The sequence below is a fragment of the Zeugodacus cucurbitae genome, chromosome 6, assembly GCF_028554725.1.
Source record: "Zeugodacus cucurbitae isolate PBARC_wt_2022May chromosome 6, idZeuCucr1.2, whole genome shotgun sequence".
Taxonomy (NCBI): Eukaryota; Metazoa; Arthropoda; class Insecta; order Diptera; family Tephritidae; genus Zeugodacus; species Zeugodacus cucurbitae.
This window is the reverse complement of record NC_071671.1, coordinates 18,446,276-18,467,093: the sequence shown is the minus strand read 5'-3', so window position 1 is coordinate 18,467,093 and position 20,818 is coordinate 18,446,276. Positions and strand designations below refer to the sequence as shown.

Below are 20,818 nucleotides of genomic sequence, written 5' to 3'. Positions count from 1 at the left end.
ATTTAAAAAAGTAGAATGAGGAAAATTCGAACATGAAATTATATTTTACTTGCAATGAACTAAAACTAGATTATGACCTCTAGTCTTTGGTGTCCATTCTTTCTCTCTGATTATGAAGGCGTTGGGAACGCTCAGAGTTCGACGGCCTACTGCGAGTTTGTATATTTCTAATATTTTGTTCTTCAAGCCGCTGCACACGCTCCGTACTCGACTCTCAAGCGCGTACTTGGGAGCTGCGATCACTCTTTACTCGACTCGATTGCGATGAGAGAATGACTTGCAAGACGATTTTCAGATTAAGATTCTCCATCACGGAGTCCTTTTGATATCCTCACCTGGGAACAATTTCCAGAAAGTTGAGATTCTAACAGTAGCATTTAGCCTATGTTACTCGGGGTGTATGTAGCTTTCCAGTTGTGAAAGAATTTTTGAAATCGGCACAGTAGATTTTGAGTTTATTCATTACAAACATACATACAAATCTTTCCTCTTTATAATAGTAGTATAGATTGGTTGAGATTATAGCTTAGCTCGTACACGCACCACAACATTCATTCCGTCAATATTGTTGAACTGAGAACTGTCAAGAATCATGGTTCGAATAATCCTATAGATAACGCTAATACGGATAAGGATATGTTTTATTGATCCGACGAGAAACTATTTTTACAGATAGATAATAATAAAATAAATATATAATAATTCTCTTCGAAATACAACACCTTGTTCGTAAAAGACTGTGTTGGCTTAGAAATATTCTTACAAGAAGAGGGTTCCGCTCTAGAGTTTAAAATGAGGTTGTAAACAGTACCGAAGGTGTTTGTCGCCGGTGAAAATATCCGAATTTGGCGATCTAAATTCCGACTATCGTAATTATTGCAATACAAATATTGCTAGTATGCTAGTATGGGTCTCGCTGAGAGAGGAACAAAATCAGAGTCACAAAAAGTTAGAAACGCCATCGGTTTGGCAATTTTTAGTTTAAAGCAGACCAGGAACCCACACTAATGTATTAATATTGAACTCTAGGTAGACATTTTTCCATTTGATACTTTGAAGCTCAATGATAAAATATATGTGCTCGTTACACAATACATTTTTCTAGCCTATAAAGTACAAACTACCCAAAATCTCTTAAAATACACTACTTATATATATAATCGTATACTACTAAACATATACTTCATAACTGTATTTATAAATGTAAGCAAGTAAAATACTATATTAACTTAACTAACTATTTATACGAACGTAATGAGTTATGAATGAGCTTAATACTGAAGAAACATAAATCTAATATAACAAGCAATTGTAATTTATATACCACATTTAGCATATATCACGAAAGAATATTTCTAAATTTATACTAATAAATGATATTTTTCATATTTTTTTTAAATTCACAACAACAATGATGTTGAAATCCCAGAAACGAAACCGGTCCAAAACAACTCCAACAACAAAGTGGCGCAGGATTCACAGCCTACGATACTATGGCAGTGTAATTTGTAAACCGATAATAGCTGTAGCAACAACAACCACCATCACCACCAACAACAACAACATAATTAATTTAGCACAACAACAACAACACAATTAGATGATGAAATGAGAAAAAGCCGTGAATGTAAAACCTCCCAAGCTCCACTAGTCACAGTAGCTGCAGCCAAAACAGAAACCAAATAATTTCTTACAGTGGATTAGTTTGGTGCATAGAGCAAAGAGAGATAATGTAGCGTGTGAGCGAGATATGTAGACTTTAAGAGTGGCAGAAAGAGAAGAGAGTGCGTGAGTTGGCAAGAGTTAGCGAGAGCTAACGGTAAATTTGAAAGTAAACTCAACTCTCTCACTACAGTTGGAGGTTAGCGCAGCGTAAGGGAGTTAGGGAGCGCACTATATATGGTACATACATACATAAGTAAGATAACTAAGAGAGGAAGTGTGTGAGTGGGGAAACTCAAGAATAACGGGCGTAATTTGTGCGAAAGAGATAAACATAGAGACATCACAGTAATCGTATAAAACTAAAAAAACAACAAACACTCTCTCTCTTTTTTTGCTAAAAAAATAAATAAAAAACGTAACGAATAAGTTAATGACGATGAAAATAAAAATTATGCAAAAACAAAAATGATGAAAAAGTAAAAAAAGTTGCAGAGGAGTTGTGTAACGAAATTTGAATGAAAAAGAAAACAAAAAAATATTGCATAACTACATAAACATACATACATATATATATGAAACGTATTTATATTATACAAAATATGCATAAAATTATATTATTAATATTACTACAACAACAAGAAAAACAAAAAACGAAAAAATATATATACATATATTAATTATTATTATTATTATTATTAAATGTTCTATGTGAAAAGAGAAACTGATAAGAAAAATAATGAAAAATTAAATTTAAGCAAAGCATGCTGCAAGCAAGTGAGAGCGCAGGGCGGCGTGTGAAAGAGTAAGAGTAAGAGAGCATGCGAAACAACTACTTCATTAAAGACGAAAACACCAGTAAAATATTTTACATACAACAAATACAACAAATACAACAACAACAGCAAAAGCAAACAAATACAATCTTAAAATATTTGTTTTTATTTGCTGTGCGCAAAAAACAAAAACAGCAAAAAATTAAATAAAAAATAAAACAAAAACCAAATTTTACTTTTAAATGCAAAAGCTAAAAACGAAAGAAAGAAATCGTACATATTAAACATGATTAAGCATTTATTGTAATAAACTAGTTGCAGAGAAAACAAGCAGTTAAAAGAGAAAATGCAGAGAACAGTTGCAACAAATGCATTTTTCTAAATCAACAATTTTTATGTGTAATTAAAATGAGTGAAAATAGTAAAAACTCAGCATAAAATTGAAATTAAAACAAAACAGTACACAACAAAAACAGAGACACAATAGATTTTAGCAGGCAAGTGTATAATTTTTGTTTACGAAAACTAAACTGTTTCAGTTGCGCAAATTTTCTTTTAAATATTTTCTTAAAAAAATAATAATTTTTAAATTTTTTGTGTCGAAAGTTTGCGCAAACCATTTTTTTAATTGCGCGTATTTTACAATTTTGTTTTTTCTAATGCTTTAAATTTAGTTAAATGTAAAGTATGTAAGATTTTGCAAACATTGCGCAAAATAGTTTGTGCAAATATTTGTGCAAACTTAATTTTTTTACATCATAAATTTATAAATGCATGCATTTGCATTTTTCAACATTTTAATAACGAAAACTTTAAAGTTTGTGCAAATAGTTTGCCCAAATATTTGCTGATGGAATTTCATAATCCCATTTTATGTAAATAAAAAGTAAAATGCAACAATTTAAAAAAAAAATATTCAATTTTTTTTTATTTGAAATTAAAGTTTGCACAAACATTTTCCGAAAAATTTCATAATCAAACTTTCATACCATTTTATGGTATTTTATTTTTTTATACAACACCAAAATTGTATTATAAGTTTGCGCAAACAATCGCTGCTCTTCACTGTTCTAACTATAAATTCAATTAATTTACTACTATATACATACTTTTAAACATTATTAAAAAAAAGTTATTTAACTTTTAAAGTGTTTCAGCGTGCATAGAAACGCCTGCATAATAATCTATTTTATAAGTTTGAACTCATTTTGCCATTTTGCAAAGCAATTTATGTAAATTTTAATGCAAATTAAAGTGAGCTTGCATTTTTTTCAAATATTAATATTTACTTGTGCGCCAATTGAGTATATGAAACAGCCAGCAAATAACGCTGTTTCTGTCCTATTAAATTTAAGTTATAATTTATAAAAAATTTCTAAAGTTAGTTGGAACGATTTTTTTTAATTCAAAGAAATTTGTGTGTTTGAAGCAAATCATAATTTTAATATTTTAAGTGCAGGAAAAATTATGCTGGCATATTGTCGCGCTGGTAATTTTTTTTTTTATAATTTTCAAAATAATATTTTCTGGTATAAATTGAAAATCAAAAATTTGTAAACTAAAAAATTCTCACAACTTTTGATAGTAGTAATTAACAGTTAAAATTAATAAAACTGTATTGAAATTTAAAAATTTCAATTTAAATTTTTTATTTAAAAATTTTAATTTCAATTATTTATTTAAAAATTCAAAAATTCAAAAAAAAATATTTTTTATTAAACTGCAACGCATGCGATTTGCTAATTCTTTATTGAGTGATATAAGCCTTGTTTGCTGGTGTAAACAAGGTAGTCATTAATTTTTAATTATAAGCAAAGATACATAAAGATTGGTGAGCGATAAAATTTTGAAAGTAAAATATTTTATTTAAAAATATTCGCTGAATATCAAGTTTCTATCAAGTTGATAAACTCAATTCTTATTCATTATATTAGGTGCTTGGTTTATGAACAGAAACAATTGTTTTTACAAAAAAAAATATAAATTTCTATTTTAAATTTCAAATTTTTTAGTAACAGTTTTATCCTGAAATTATAATAAAAAAATAAAAAACTAAATTTTAAACTAGAAAAAATTGCTTGAAAAAACTTTAATTATTTTCTTTCAAAAAAACGAAAAAAAATTGGAAATTTCTAATATTACAATCGAAAAAATTAATTTTAAATAACCAATTTCAATCACTAAATTGTGTAACAAGTTAGAAATAATTAAATATTTCTGAAAAAAAAAAACAAATATTAAAAAATTAAAATTTTGAGATTTTTAAAAATATTTACAATTTTCCAACTCAGCTAATCTAGTATTTTTAATTTTTCCTCATCTGCAACTGCCAAGCACCTAGTAAATTATATATTTTTTATTTAATTATTTAAAAGTAAATTTCTGAAAAGCGCAATTTTAACTATAAATGAGATTTTAAACTGTTCTTCCAACTTTTTTATTTTTTTTAATTTTTTCAACTTTTTATTAAAAAAAATGCAAAGCATACGACTATTTGCAAGTGCTCATAATTTTTGTAAAATTATATTTATTTTTATAAACCTAAACTAAATTGTATAAGTAACGAAAAAAGTTTCTGTCACGCACAAATTACTCGAAACTATTCAAGTTCTTCCTACAAACAAGACAAAGCTAAACTTTGAATGCAACTCTTCGCTTCCACGTTAAGTGTTCAGTTGGCAATTGTAAAAATTATTTATACAAAAAAAAATTGTATTAAATTTTCACAATTTCATGTAATTTCACTTGCACTCAAGATAAATGCCACAAATACACAAATACAACCCTGCAACGCTGCAATTCCTACACTGTAATTTGTATTATACAAAATAACTCCAACCACAAAACACACATTTTCTCACACACTTTTCACTTTTGCACCTCCAACAAAAAAAAAAACGCACTTTAGTTAGCTTTAAATAAATTTTACTTTTGTTTTTGTGTCCACAAAATGCTTAGGTACTAAAGTGTATTGCTTTCTTCTCTGCCTACATTTTTTCGATTTTTTAATTTATATATATTTTACATTGGGTATACTATACTATACTTTATTATTATTGTTTAAGATTTCTTAGCTTTAAGTGATAAACAAGTTTCTGATGTTACATTTTACCGTTAAGTTACATATACTCGAATTTTTTTTTGTAAAATGTAAAATGCTTTACTTGCTATAAAAAATATATGACTTTGATTTTTTTCAATTAAAATATTTTTTGTTCTTTTTATTATTTTTCGAAAAAATTTTTATTTCAGGTTTTTTGAAATTATTTTTTTTAAATAATTTGAAGTTATCTTTGAAAGGTTTGTATTATTTTATTGACAAAGAATATTTTCGAAAAAAAAATATATTTTTTATGCAAATAAAAATAGTTATAATACTGAGTAGTTTTAAACATGTGTTATTTTTATAAATTTTTGAAATTTCAATGTGTTTTTTAAATTATATTTGAAAAATTTTTATATTAAAAAAATTAAATGCTAGGTTTAAAATACTTTTATTATACATATTATTATCTAAATTTTTTACATATTTTCAATTTTTTAACATTGAAAATAAAGTTAAAAATATTTATTTACTTTAATGTTTATTAAATTTTTCTTCAGTATTATTTAAATTGATTTTCAGTTGAAAATATTTTTAATATTTTAAACAAATTACATTTTTTTAAATTGATTTATTTTTCTTTATAAGATTGAATTTAAAATAATAATAAAGTTTGTTTTTTTGAAAACTATAATTTATAATATTTTTTCTTTGCTTTAATTTGCAAATTTTTCTTGTATTTTTTTTTTTAAATTTTATATTTTTTATTTTGTTCAACGCCTCAAAATAGCTTTTTCGGTGTTTTTTAAGTAGATATTTGATAAACATTATTTCTAATTCATTTTTATAATATAATTTTAATTGAACTGAAGCTTTTTTAATTCAATTTTCATTTATTTATAGATCTCTATTTACTTAATTTACTTCATAATTTTTTTTTTTAGTTCAAAAAATCAGCTCTTCAGTGGCTCCTTAATCCACTTCCATATAAAAAGACTGATTCAAGTAAAATAAATCCGACATATTTAAATAGCTTAATAAATGAAATGACCTTTTTGAAAAAAAGATTGGAAAAAAATATGTCTAAATATTGCTCAAGTACGGAAGTGATGTTTGTGGTACCACAAATTATTTTTATATATTTTTTTCTCTGACAGTAATATTAGTTATGTATTTTTTTAATCAATATTATGAATTATAGTTTCTAAATATTTTATATTTATTTTTACTTGAATTTAAAAATATTAGAGTTACTACTATTCCGTTTTTTATTGCCAAAGCAAGCCCCCCACTGAACTGCTTTACCGACAACTCCATTAAGTGAACCACTTTATCAACGCGTTGCGCCTAAAAGCATGCTACAGATAATGTTGTGGTTGATTAGCGCAGTCAGTAATAGATTTCTTTAGTTGAGTGACAACTATAGCGCACATTTATTTAGTATTTTATTTAATTAAAAATCAATTTATTTTTTTCTGATCCCTTAATTAAACAAATTTTTTTGTTAATATTTTTTTAATAAAAATTAATATTACCAACTTTAAATAAATGTTTTTTTTTTATAAATATTTTGTAAACTAACATTTTATTTTAAAACTTAAAAAATAATACTTTTAAATAATTTTTATCAAGTGTAATTGTTGTTTTATTGAAATTACTATTTTTTTAATTTAGTAATAATTTTTTGTTTATCTCATTATATTTTTAAAATATTAATATTAATTAATATTTTTTAAAATTCAGTAATAAAAAAACTATTTTTGTTTATCCCATTAAATTTTTAAAAATATTATTTTTATTTCATAATATGCAATTATACACTATTTAATTTAATTTTTTTAATAATGATAATTTTTTCAATTAAAAATTTAAATCTGTTTTCATTTCAAATTTTAGTTCGGTAACCTTTTTTTAATAATTTATTTAACATAGTTTTGCTCTTGGGAAAAAGCACAACATTTTGAACTTTGCAATCTGCTTATGATTATAGTAAAAAATATTATTAAAATTGATTTTATATCAGAATCTAGAAAAAATGTTTTTTTTTGTTAGTAATTAATTTTTTTTAATCATTTGTGTTGATCTATGATGTTTAATTTATTACTAATTTAAAAAGATTAGTTTTAAAGAAAAAAATTCTAAAATTATATATTTTTTTTTAATTTTATTATTACGTTTAAAATTTTTAAATTAGCTTTCAAAATACTGATTCTAAAAATTTATTTGTTTATAATTTTTCCATATTTTTCTCTCTACGCTAATATTTTTATATTTGTTATTTATTACTATTTACAAGGAAATTATTACATTTATATGATTAGACAAAAAAATGGAAAAACTATTTATTTTACTTTAGTACCTAAGCCTTTTGTAACACACTTTAGCCAATTTATAAATACACAAACACAAATACAATTCCATTACTATTTAATTTAGTGTAATTAAAATATATTTTTCTCAAACATTTATAAAATAATATTAAATATAAAAGAACTCATACAAAAAAAAAAAAATAATAAACGAAAATTCGTCGATTTACCATTTATAAATAAATAAATGTAGTGTTGTGAAATTATTGCTAACAAAAAGCATACATACATATATACAAAATAAAATATTACAAATATTAACAAACATACATATTAAACTAGCATTTAGCTTACTAATATTATATTTCCAAATTGTAATAATATACTTGAAAAAAAAACGAGAAAGTTAAAGGTCGAATATGGAGAAAAGCAATTTTTCGATATTTATTAGACGTTTAACTGACACTCTTTCTAAATAATAAAAACAAAAATAAAATTACTATAACAAATACATATTGACGTGAAATCTTTAGGCAGCGAAAGCGAAATCACAAATATTCGTATTGAAAAATTTGCAAATTGAAATCAAAAATCAAAATTCCAAAAAAAAAACAAAAAATGAAATTAAAACGTTTACAAAATTCGTGTTTTTGGCAATTATGAGAAATACAAAATTATTCAAATTAAGCATAAGAATTACATAAATACATAACTACTCTCACTTTACATTTTACATAACTATTATATATGTATGTATACATTAATTAAATTAAATATAAAAAATGGTAAAAATAAGTATAAAGTTGATGAGAGCTATACGAGAAATTACAACACAATGTTAAACTGTTTGAAAAATAACATGAAAACAAGCGAAAGTATACTTTCGTCGTTTGGATGAAAACCGCACAAATGCGCCGCGTACGATTGAAAGCAAGCAAAAAGTGATGTCAGAAGTAGTAGAAAATATGAGATTATGTGCTAACTAACGAATTCATCGAATATACATACATATACATCTAACAGACGTACGCACTCACGCACTTGCTCACGCTCGCACAATGCTACGTAAAAATCATAAAATCATAAATAACATAAAATACATAAACTAACATAAGTACATACATTTCATACATCTAAATGATGAATTCATATATCATACATCACTTATGTAATGAATTTTTTTACTAAATACATATATAAAATTATTCGCTTTTAAATGTTTGTGTTGCTTGCATGACCCGAAAACGCTTCTACATTAAATACTATTTATAATTATAAGCATTTTTCTAACTCAATTATATTTATACAATAATTAAATGAAAATATGTAACAGTAACGATGAAAATTCATAATTGAAATAACTCGGCTACAAATTCATACGATTTGTAGCAATTAGTGTGCTATTCAAGTGAGGCTTTTGTAAAAGTTTAATGAATAGAAAATTATTTTAAGTGAAATCTGTATGATTTTTAAAGCATATTCATCGCTATACATCAAAAGGATGAAAAGTGTTGTGGAATGTAAGTTAAAATGCAACACACAGATACTTTTACATAACTAGTTTGTAGTGAAACGAATTGAATCAAAATATCATGCCATCTCATACATCATACATAATACATAGTATTCATCATACATTCATACATAATAAAACTTATATACATAAATATGTAATATTAAGTGCATACATACATTACATCAAAGGAAGTGAAAACGCTAAATGCGCACATATTCATTATTAAAAAGAAAAGGCATGAAATCACATTATTCATATAATTTATGAAAATGATGAAACTGATGAAAGTGATGAATTCATGAAAATGATGAAAAATGAAATGGATGAATAATGAAATCGATGAAAAGATACGCATAAAGGCAAATACCAAGCAAAACATCACAGCAAAATTAACGAGTTTGGTACTCACACAATGCAACTCCTCTACATACTCCTCTCTAAAATTACTCAAAACTCAAAAACAAAATAATGAAAATGAATTATTTAAAATAAATAATGAATACATGTAAGGTTTGTATTAATACGACAAGAAAATATTAAACTTCTTAAAAGAAAAAATAATAATAAATGAAAAAATGAAAAACATAAATAATGATGAAAGCTGATTAGCCGAATGTGAGCGAAGAAAATTTATGAAATTATAAAAAAGTAGTAGATGAAAAATTTGAAACGAGAGTGAATATTCGTAAATGTAATTTTAATGCAATGTCATATATACTTACAAATACAAAGGCACAGACACTCACACTTACATACACAAAAATAAAATATTTAAAAAACATTAATAAAAATAAAATAAAAACAGCATAAATAAGACAACAAACCGTCTTCACACACTTCAAGAGACAAGTTGAAAGAAAAGCAAAATAATGAACACGAAAAGAGAGAAAGAAATTCAGTGAAAGCTTTTTAAGCACACACGTGAAAGTTCACAAAAGCTCAAAAGCTTGCTTGCAAGTATGTTTGGTACGATGGAAAAAGCTAAATTAAATTACACTATGGCGAATAACTGAGATAAAATACACCACACAGACACACTGAGATAATATACACAACAACACGAAATCATATTGCCAATTTATGTTGGATCAATAAAAAAAAAAAAACAAAAAAAAAAACAACAAAAGCAATTGATGTGTTTTATTTTAATTTATATTTTTTAACAATTGTTTAACATGAATGACAGTTTATTTGAACTCAATGTGGAAAAGTGAAAGCTTTAAAATCTCGCATGTAAAATCTCGAAAGCTTTATTTTAAGTGAAATCATAATGCAAATTTAATTTAAGGTTCACAAATTCAAAACTAAGGGTAAAGTGAAAATGTTTTCGCTGGTTCGGATCTTACGTTGCGACTTGATCCTTCTACTATTCGAAATCGACATATATTAGAATAGTCAACGACATTTTTTGATGAAGAAATGTTTTCAAGATAAAAGTACCCATATTATTAATTTGTTTTTCCTTTTTGGATATTTACAAAAGTCCGTAGATCGTATTTATCTTTCTTCAAAGTAGTATCCTATGAATAGTGGGTTACAATCCCAAATAAATATAGTATGTATATAACATCGGTGGCTCTTACTACAGAGGTATTGATGTGCAATTTTTCGAGTCTATTGATATAAAAGTCTGACAGAAACTGCTGTAGCAATTTGAAGACCTGGTTACGCTCAGAGACAGGAAGCTTGACTAAACATTTTGCAATAATCAAATGTCCCTTTGCTTTAATTATGTGACCATCCACTATCTATCAGATTATCTAAACGAGTAGCTTTTATAGGTTATAAATATGTATAGAAGAATGAGGACTCCATTGAAAATACTCCTTTGACGCAACAATGGTGGTGATAAATTGCAAAAAGTTGATTGCGTTTGTTAAGTGGAGACGTGACAACAAAGCTAAAGAAATAACAAGCAAGAAAGGAAGACATTGAGGGCGCATACCAACTAAACCTGCTATCAATACACACGAACGCAAAACAATAAAATATATGCGACAAACAAGTGGGAGACAAAAAAGCAGATAATGCAAGTGACCTATTAAAAGGTTAGTGCAACAATAGTAAGTACGGGAAAGAATATAGAAGTAGATATAAAATATATACATATAAGAGTCAAAAGTGGTTAGGTAAACTAGTCACTCAAAGAACAATTAATCCATTAAATAAAGCGGTATTTTGGACTGTAATTTGAGAAACCATTCTATGGGAGTCTTGGAAAATTACGTTATCTTCAATATTTATTACAAGATTCTTCAGATTAAAAGCACAAAGAAGTCGCTGCCATAAGAAAATTTGGGACATGATTAATCTTAATGTCTATTGGAATTAAGATGGTTGAATTTAAACCTACTACAACCATCACACCGGTCATTAAGTCAAGAAGTCGCTCAAACAGTGAAGTTCAAAAGTCATTAGTAGAACTTTACCTTAGAAAATTATTACATATTTGGAAAGTTTTTTTGAAGTGCCTTTGGTCAAAAGGTCTTTTTGATTGGACGAAAGTATCAAAAAAAAGAAGATACTTTTTTTTAAATTTTAGAACATAAAAACTCAATTATCATTCTCTCTTTAAAAAATACTTCATATTCTAATCCTTTAGAAGTTAATCTACCTATACTCGTACTTTAAATTTATAGGGTAAATATTACTAATATAATTAAATGTTTTTGATTATGTAGGGGTTTTGATATTGACTGATGATGGTCTTTTGGTATTACCAAATATTTTGTATAAAGGTTTAGAACGCATAAGATATACTTATGTACTCAGCTTCAGATTTTTCTGAGTTTAAGTAAGTTTCGTAGGTGATAATCTAAGCAACTACCGAATATATACTCAAGATTCTCTGATTTTATAAGTTCAAATATTTGCAGCAAGCTGATTTCCTAAATGAATTGAGAGGTTTCTAGCCTCAGCTAACACTCGGCTGGGTATTGGACCAAACTAATTTTTTCCGGGTGATTGAGCCATTAGTGAATAAAGTGAATTCTCCGATTTTCGAATTCAGTCTTTAAAATCAAAATATTTGGATGCGCAGTTCGAAAAAACGACTTTAAAAAAAAATATTATTAATTACAGGATATAGCTAATAAAAATAAAAAAAAAAAATATAGAAATAATCATAAATTTTTCTTAATTCAATGGTGTATACAACTATTTCGTCAAGCTTATATGACAGATTTTATTAGGGGTCCAGTATTTTTCGAAATATATATTTTTTATTATATTCGAAGATGAAACTTCTACCCTTCAGAGCATCTGTAATATAAGCTGGAAAAGGGCTGTATTTTAAGTTTACAGACAGACTCTGATTCATCAACTACCCTCGTAAAGAGGTTCTGTGACCTAGTGAACGGAATAACTATCTGTTGTTCAGTAATATGTACACATGCGTACATACTTACAGAGACAATTCGAATGAAAGGTGGAAGTCAAAGAAAGCTACAAAAGGATGTAGCGGAATTTCAGGTTAGTAAGTCAGTAGTATAGTATGTATGTACACACTACTTAGCATGGATACTAAGTTAAAATATAGTACAAACTATATTGTATGTAATTCCGTTTGTAATTCCTGCGTCAGTTGTGTTTGCGATAAACAAAGTGTAACTTGCGCTCCCCACCAAGGAGACGCCAAACAAAAATAAAAGAAAACACCAACAAAACAGTAGTTTCTGCGACACTTGAAAGGTTTCGCATGATTTCATAATTAGAACAACGCAAACGCCAAAGGAAACCAAATAAAAGTAAGGGTAAGGAATAAATTAGGAGTCAGCAAACAAAACAGAAACTTGGATTACTTACACAAACACATATGTACATACATACATACAGAAGTGTGTACATAGTTCATTGAGCGTAACAATTTGCCGATGGAAGTGGAAGCTCACAGGAAGGCAGCGGAACTTGTAAGCGTGGAAGCAGTTAGCAGACGATGGCGGCACTGAGTAATGAGGAGCTTGTTTGGTGGGTATAACGTTGCTATTTGGCGCCACTAAACAAATGTCGTTGTAAAAACGATATTTATGCTACGTTGTGTATATTTGGACGCAGCGAGGGGCGGACAATATTATATAGAAATAAATATTCGTTCATATTTCGTGGTGTATACACATATTAAGGAACTGTCTAAGGATATGCGAACGGGGCGACGCTGCCAAGCTCAATGTGTTGTTATGCGGCAATAAAGTGTAATGTGAGATCTATAACATGCACTTATGTATATTTTCATATACTTCGAAATTTCTATCCAATTGTGCTAAGGGTCTAACTGTCACTCGTGTGTTTGACTTTGGAGTATCACAAAATTTTCAGTAGAGCATGTTTCTAGTCCTCGGTTAGCTTTAACAAGTTTTGATTTTTGCACACTTCATGGTTCTAGATTTTCAGGGTGTCTCAAATTAAAAAAAAAAAATCTAGGAAAGTAGTTATGTGTTCTTTAAGCAAAAATAATGGGATTTTTGGCAGTTTTTTCGAAAAAATTTCCTAAAAATTACCATCTTGGTTAAGTCAGTAATAAGCCACCTTTACTATTTCGACGTAAAATAGTCCGGATCGCATGAGTATTAACTAAGCAGCATTAAGTGGACATTTGTATTTCTTGTTAACGGAAAACTATAGACTTATTTTCTTGTAGGCTAGAGGTGCATAGAAAGTATGCTAAAGTAACGAAATCCAATCACTAAACTTGCATGTATTTTTTCTAATTATTGTCTTGACAAATATAGTCGAAAAACTAAAAAATACCTCCGTTAAGAATGGGTTCCTGAAAAATGTTAAAGATTTCAAAGCACAAAAAAATAATATCAACAATTATCAATCAACCGAATATTTTATACTCTCGCAATTTATTTAGTTACCACACAAATTTACCCATATATTCGGCGTAAAGTCCAATAGAATAACGAAAATCATCATATATAGTATATGTGATTGGCGTTGCAACCGTTTAGCCGGTTATAGCCGAATCGACGATAGTGCGCCACCTCTCTCTCTCCTTCGCAGTTCGGCGTCAGTTGGAGATCCCAAGTATAATCAGGTCGCTCTCCACCTGGTCCCTCCAACGGAGTGGAGGCCTTCCCCTTCCTCGGCTTCCTCCGGCGGGTACTGCATCGAACACTTTCAGGTCTGGAGTGCTTTCGTCCATTCGGACAACATGACCTAGCCAGCGTAGCCGCTGTCTTTTTATTCGCTGGACTATGTCTATGTCGTCGAATAACACATACAGCTCATCGTTCCATCGTCTGCGGTATTCGCCGTTACCAAAGTTTAAGGGACCATAAATCATCCGCAAAACCTTTCTCTCGAAAACTCCTAGTGCCGTCTCATCGGATGTTGACATCGTCCACGCTTCTGCACCGTAAAGCAGGACGGGAATGATAAGCGACTTGTAGAGCTTGATTTTGGTTCGTCGAGAGAGGACTTTACTTTTCAATTGCCTACTCAGTCCAAAGTAGCACCTGTTGGCAAGAGTTATTCTGCGCTGGATTTCGAGGCTGACATTGTTCGTGTTGTTGATGCTGGTTCCCAGATTGTACCTTCTCGGTTTAGCTCTGCAGCTCTTATAATTTTTTCCAGCATCAGGTTAAAGAAGTCGCACGATAGTGAGTCACCTTGTCTGCAACCTCGTTTGGTATCGAACGGCTCGGAGAGGTCCTTCCCAATCATGACGGAGCTTTTGGTGTTGCTCAACGTCAACTTACACAGCCGTATTAGTTTTGCGGGGATACCAAATTCAGACATCGCGGCGTAAAGGCAACTCCTTTTCGTGCTGTCGAAAGCAGCTTTAAAATCGACAAAAAGGTGGTGTGTGCCGATCCTCTTTTCACGGGTCTTCTCCAAGACTTGGCGCATGGTGAATATCTGGTCAGATGTCGATTTTCCAGGTCTAAAGCCACACTGATAAGGTCCAATCAGTTTGTTGACGATGGGCTTTAGTCTTTCACACAGTACGCTCGATAGAACCTTGTATGCGATATTTAGGAGGCTGATCCCACGGTAATTGGCGCAGATGGTGGGATCTCCCTTTTTATGGATTGGGCAGAGCATACTGAGATTCCAATCGTCAGGCATGCTTTCTTCCGACCATATTCTGCAAAGAAGCTGATGCATGCACCTTATCAGTTCTTCGCCGCCGTATTTGAATAGTTCTGCCGGTAATCTATCGGCCCCCGCCGCTTTGTTGTTCTTCAAGCGGGTAATTGCTATTCGAATTTCTTCATGGTCGGGTAATGGAACATCTGTTCCATCGTCATCGATTGGGGGATCGGGTTCGCCATCTCCTGGTGTTGTACTCTCACTGCCATTCAGCAGGTCGTAGAAGTGTTCCCTCCATAATCCCAGTATGCTCTGGACATCGGTTACCAGATTACCACCTTGGTCTCTACATGAGGATGCTCCGGTCTTGAAACCTTCGTTAAGTCGCTTCATTTTTTCATAAAATTTTCGAGCATTCCCTCTGTCTGCCAGCTTCTCAAGCTCTTCGTACTCAGTATAGTATATGAGGCAGAGATAATTCCTGAACCGATTTCACTCATTTTCACCACCAAGGTACACTATATTCAAAACTATATGCCCACTTAATTTTGCAAAGTTATAACCATTATATGCGGTATGAAGCCCACCGGAAGTTTGATAATCCGAATATAAGTTAAATGGGAGCTAGGGCAATTTATGAACCGATTTTAACCATTTTTGGTACAGAGACACACTATTAGAAGTAAAAGATTATCTCTGAATTAAATTAAAATATCTGAGAGATTTACCGATATTTTCGGTGAAAAATTTCCCTTAAGCACTGAGTTCTTCATGTCTGATATCCGGGGCATCCGATTTCCACAAATTTTCCAAGTGATGCCACAACTCAAATACAGTATTTATGTAAAGTTGTATTCCGCGGTTTTCATAGGTTCCTAATATATATTATAAAGTAAATGAATCAGATGAACTCAAAATGGCGTGGTTGTGAAACGATTGCGCTAATTTTTCATCTGTGTTATCAGGGTGTCATAAAAATATCATATCCGATTTTAAGTCGTCTCGTTATCATAAACATTTTCATATAACCCTATATCTAACTCGTTTAGTTTTATGACAAACAACCGTTATGTAGTCAAAACTATAATACTCTCTTAGCAACATTGTATCGAGAGTATAAGAATGGAGCAAAATTAATAATTACGTCATACATCCAACAACACCTATGTCATAACATTAACATACTTCAAGGCGTTAAGACATTGCAACATTTTAACTCAGCGGAAACATTTGGTTTACTTCCAAAGCTTATATTTTTATATTTCAAGTAAATATTTTGCTAACTTTTTTTTATTTTTAACAGTCAAAAACATGTCAAGCCAAACTCCGTTGCAGTACAAGCCCTTACTACCAAATTTATTGTGATTTTGGTGTGGTGGGTACGTTGAGTAGTATATTTAGTAATGGCAGTACAATGTTGTGAATGCAGGCTAGTCATGCAATAAGTAATGCTATCCACATTAACATTTTACAATTATGATTAAAATTCATATATGATATATGAAGTGCAGTACAATTACAAGATATGCATACTCCAAGTTGTATTATCAGAAAATTAAATCAGCAGTTAGCTTGAATTTCAAAAAAACTTCATAACGAATTGAACTAAGTATTTTTTTACTTTCTTTCTTTACTTTCATTTATGATATATTTTTTGGTCCTTCTGTCATTGCATGTGTCGTTATAATTGTTTTCTTTGATTTCTACTCTAATTAGTTGTAATGCGGTATGACATGCGTTTGTGGCATGGAAATTAGGGTGCACGTAAACACGTAAGCACTTAAGAAATTTTTGAAATGTTTATAAACATACATGCGCACAATTATGTAATTCATTAAAGGAAAATAGATCAGAAACAGTTGTAGGAATGATTTAGGAATATGTTTTACTTTGAGAAATCAGAGCAACAGTTTAAGCTTTAGTTTTTGAAATATCTCCATATAAAACAGTAATGAAGAACAAAGTCCGGGTGTAACTGAACATTATATACTCTCAATTTATTTATTTAATTTTATTAAGAGAACACACAATGTGACCCATATTCGATAGAATAACAAAAGTCAATATATATACTATATGATGGCTGGAATAATTCCTGAACCGATTTCAAGTATATTTGCCACCAGACTAAATTATATCCTTGAATCGATTTCGCCCATTTTCAAATTATAGCATTGTGTTCAAGGAAATAGTTCGTACCGAATATCGTTGAAATTGGTCGAGTAGTTTCTGAGATCTTCTTGTCAGTCGAAGTCTACTATAATCATATTATTGAATACCTAGGAACTAGGTGGTCAATGACTTTTGGTGGAGCCAATGACTTTTGATGACACCAATGACCTTGGTGTTTACATTTTGAGAAGTTACAAGAGATCAAGATCGTTTTCATTCTTATATTGACTATAGGAAAAGTGACGACAGTATAAAAAAATTTTCACCATGTCCGGCTTTAAAAAAATGTCATGGCAAGATCTGACTTTTAGTTGGGCGGAGAAGCAAATATTAAGACATAGACTATCTTATTTTTAAACAAATTTATGAGTAATCAAAGCATAAACGATTTGAAGGTTACCTTTCATAGATCTGGCTAGAGTTTTTTAGGGAGTTTTCCAAACTGTTGAGTTTAAGCATCATACTAAAGTTCGGCCGGATCCACATATAATGTAATGACATTATCTTAAACCGCCCATGATGATCTCATGGATTTTATGAGCCTCTTTATGTCAGGTGTACACCCGCAAGTCGTTTGCTGTGGTCGTCATCAAAAGGGGGGTGTCTCATCCGAGGCTGTTGCTTCTTATTCATTGGTTCTTCGTTTTTATGTGGTGGGTCCCAAACCCTACGCACAACCGCATAAACGGGATTCGCCTTCTCACTTTAGCTCGCTTCCAGACGGATGTCTGTTGGCTACCCAGAGGATACTTGGTCTAAGACCGGAAGTCGTGACCTGCTTGAGCCATATACAAAAGAATCGTTCCTGGCCACTCCCAAGTGAATGGCAGTTAGAAACTTTCCTCACTTACGTGAACTTCTACATATGACTTCATCCTCCACTCTTGCCAACAGGTGCTACTATGGACTAAGTAGGCTATTGAAAAGTAAAGTCCTCTCTCGACGAACAAAAACTAAACTCTACAAGTCCCTCATCATTCCCGTCCTACTTTATGGTGCAGAAGCGTGGACGGTGTCAACTTCCGATGAGACGGCACTACTAGTTTTCGATAGAAAGGTTTTGCGGAAGATTTATGGTCCCTTAAACATTGGCAACGGCGAATACCACAGAAGATGGAATGATGAGCTGAATGTGTTATTCGACGACATAGACATAGTCCAGCGAATAAAAAGACAGCGGCTACGCTGGCTAGGTCATGTTATTCGAATGGACAAAAGTACTCCAGCTCTGAAAGTATTCGATGCAGTACCCGCTGGTGGAAGCCGAAGAAGAGGGAGACCTCCACTCCGATGGAAGGACCAGGTGGAGAAGGGCCTGTCTTCACTTGGTATTACAAATTGGCGCCAAACTGCCAAAAAGAGAGATGCGTGGCGCGCTGTTGTGGACTCGGCTATAACCGCGTAAGAGGTTTCTACGCCAGTCAAGAAGAAGACACTCGCAAGTCGAGATATTCAACTTATTTTCTTTTTCTATTATAATTCTAATTGTTTTCTCGGCTACATTCGAATCTAGGAACCAACCCGCTTATTCAGTTTCCACCCACCCTTCTCAAGAAATGTTGTACTATGCAAAATATAGTGAAAATCAACCCTGAATTTTCGCCAATCGAAATAATAGCGAACAACCACTTTCGTATAAGAAGTGTAAGGGTCCATGTAAAATCTCTGTAATTTTACAGCATCCCTTTTAACAAATAACAATACAAAAGGCAACTAAAACATCCACCTGGTGTTATAAACTCACGTATCCACGTATTTATGTATCAAAAGCAACCCTGTGATTTTTCAATACGTTCACGTTCTAGAGGAATTGTCGCCATGAGGCTGAGGGAGATTTGCTTGGATACATATGATACCATTGACATGCGCATGTGTTGCTAAGCACATAATGCTGGCTATTGGAAAAACAACAACAACAGCAATATCTCTCATCACGCCTAGCAGCCAGCAACAACAATTTGTAGCAATGGAGAAGCTACAAGTGAAGGTGGATGATTAAGGCGTTGATGGCGTTGTCGGTGGTGTCAGCATTGTGACAGCAACACTGACGATGGCGACAAACAAGCCATTGGCATACATACCTACTACAACAAACAAACAAACAACAACAACTATAAGGTGGAAAATGTGACCAAAGCAATGACAAGCTTGTTGCTAATGTCTACAAAAATGCTGCCACAAACGCAAACACACTTTGTATATGATGTATGTATGTATATACATATGTCTGTATGTCTACATATTTGCCCCAAATATTCTGTCACGTATTTAGTAGATAATTGTGCGCATTTATTATACTTTATTCTATAAATTTATTGTATAGATATTGCTGGACCAATTAAACCGCCGGCATTAAAGCGAACATTAAAATCGAGAAATTATGGCGCACGCATACAAGAAACTACAAAAAATAGAAAGAAATAAATAAATAAGAATAAAGCCAAAATAGTTTCTTGTGCTTAATGATTCTCACTTGAACAGGTATAAGAAAGCATGATAAAATCGCTAATAAAAGCAGACGATAAAAGAAAAAGTTCTTAAGCTTTTTATACACACAAACAAGATTCAAAAAATGAAAAATAAAAAAAATTTAAATAAAAAATTCAAAAAAAAAATCTAAAATAAAGAATTATAAAAATTCCTTAAAATAGCGCTTTCTCGTGACAATAGCCACGAAGTATTGTCTTCAAAGCAACAACTACAATAAAGCACTATTCTTGATACGGTTAAGTACGCGCTCAAAGACAACGCTGGCAGCTAGCAGTCGCCTAACTAGAAGCTGCCACAAATCAGTGTGCATAGAAAAAAGCAATAAAATTAAGAAATATCACAAAAGTTTAAAGCACTTTTGATTGGAAGCCAGCAGGCAAGCATTTATGATTGTATGTCTGAATGTATAGGTATCCCTTTGTCGCCTAAGTGCCTCGCATTCTTAGTGAGCTATAATTTATTGGTGAATCATATTTAGTAATGTTAGCGGGTGGTGTATGAAATGGCTTGAATAAATTTGAAATTTTAATACATAAATAAGCACCCATGTAGAAGTGATTTTAAGCCCTTAAATATAAATTATTTTTTATTGGATTTTTTTCTGGAATTTTAAAAGCGTCGGTGTGGTCCATCGGACATATTTCATAAATATATACACATAAGCGAGTTTCATTTCGATGTAAGAGAAATGTGAAATTGCATTATTAAAGTGGTATAATTACTCTCAAATTCATCACAATTCGATTATACCACTTTTTTGAGATTTATACCAGTTGTTGTTAGATTCGCCACTTTTCAAAATTTAGCGAAATGA

At 30.5% G+C, this 20,818-nt stretch overlaps 2 protein-coding genes across 52 annotated transcripts in view; one reads left to right on the top strand and one right to left on the bottom strand.

The window, feature by feature from the left end:
* Positions 1-2,686, top strand: part of LOC105216804 (cell adhesion molecule Dscam2) — a 147,580-nt gene extending 144,894 nt beyond the window's left edge. For all 50 annotated transcript variants that reach the window (XM_054233333.1, XM_054233341.1, XM_054233342.1 and 47 more), the window contains one exon: positions 1,430-2,686. In XM_054233333.1, coding sequence (XP_054089308.1) covers positions 1,430-1,505 — 76 coding nt within the window. In that variant the 3' untranslated portion in view covers positions 1,506-2,686. The remainder of the gene's footprint in view (positions 1-1,429) is intronic.
* The window catches only part of LOC114804952 (uncharacterized), a 339,668-nt gene that overhangs the window by 148,348 nt on the left and 170,502 nt on the right, over positions 1-20,818 (bottom strand). The window lies entirely within an intron of this gene.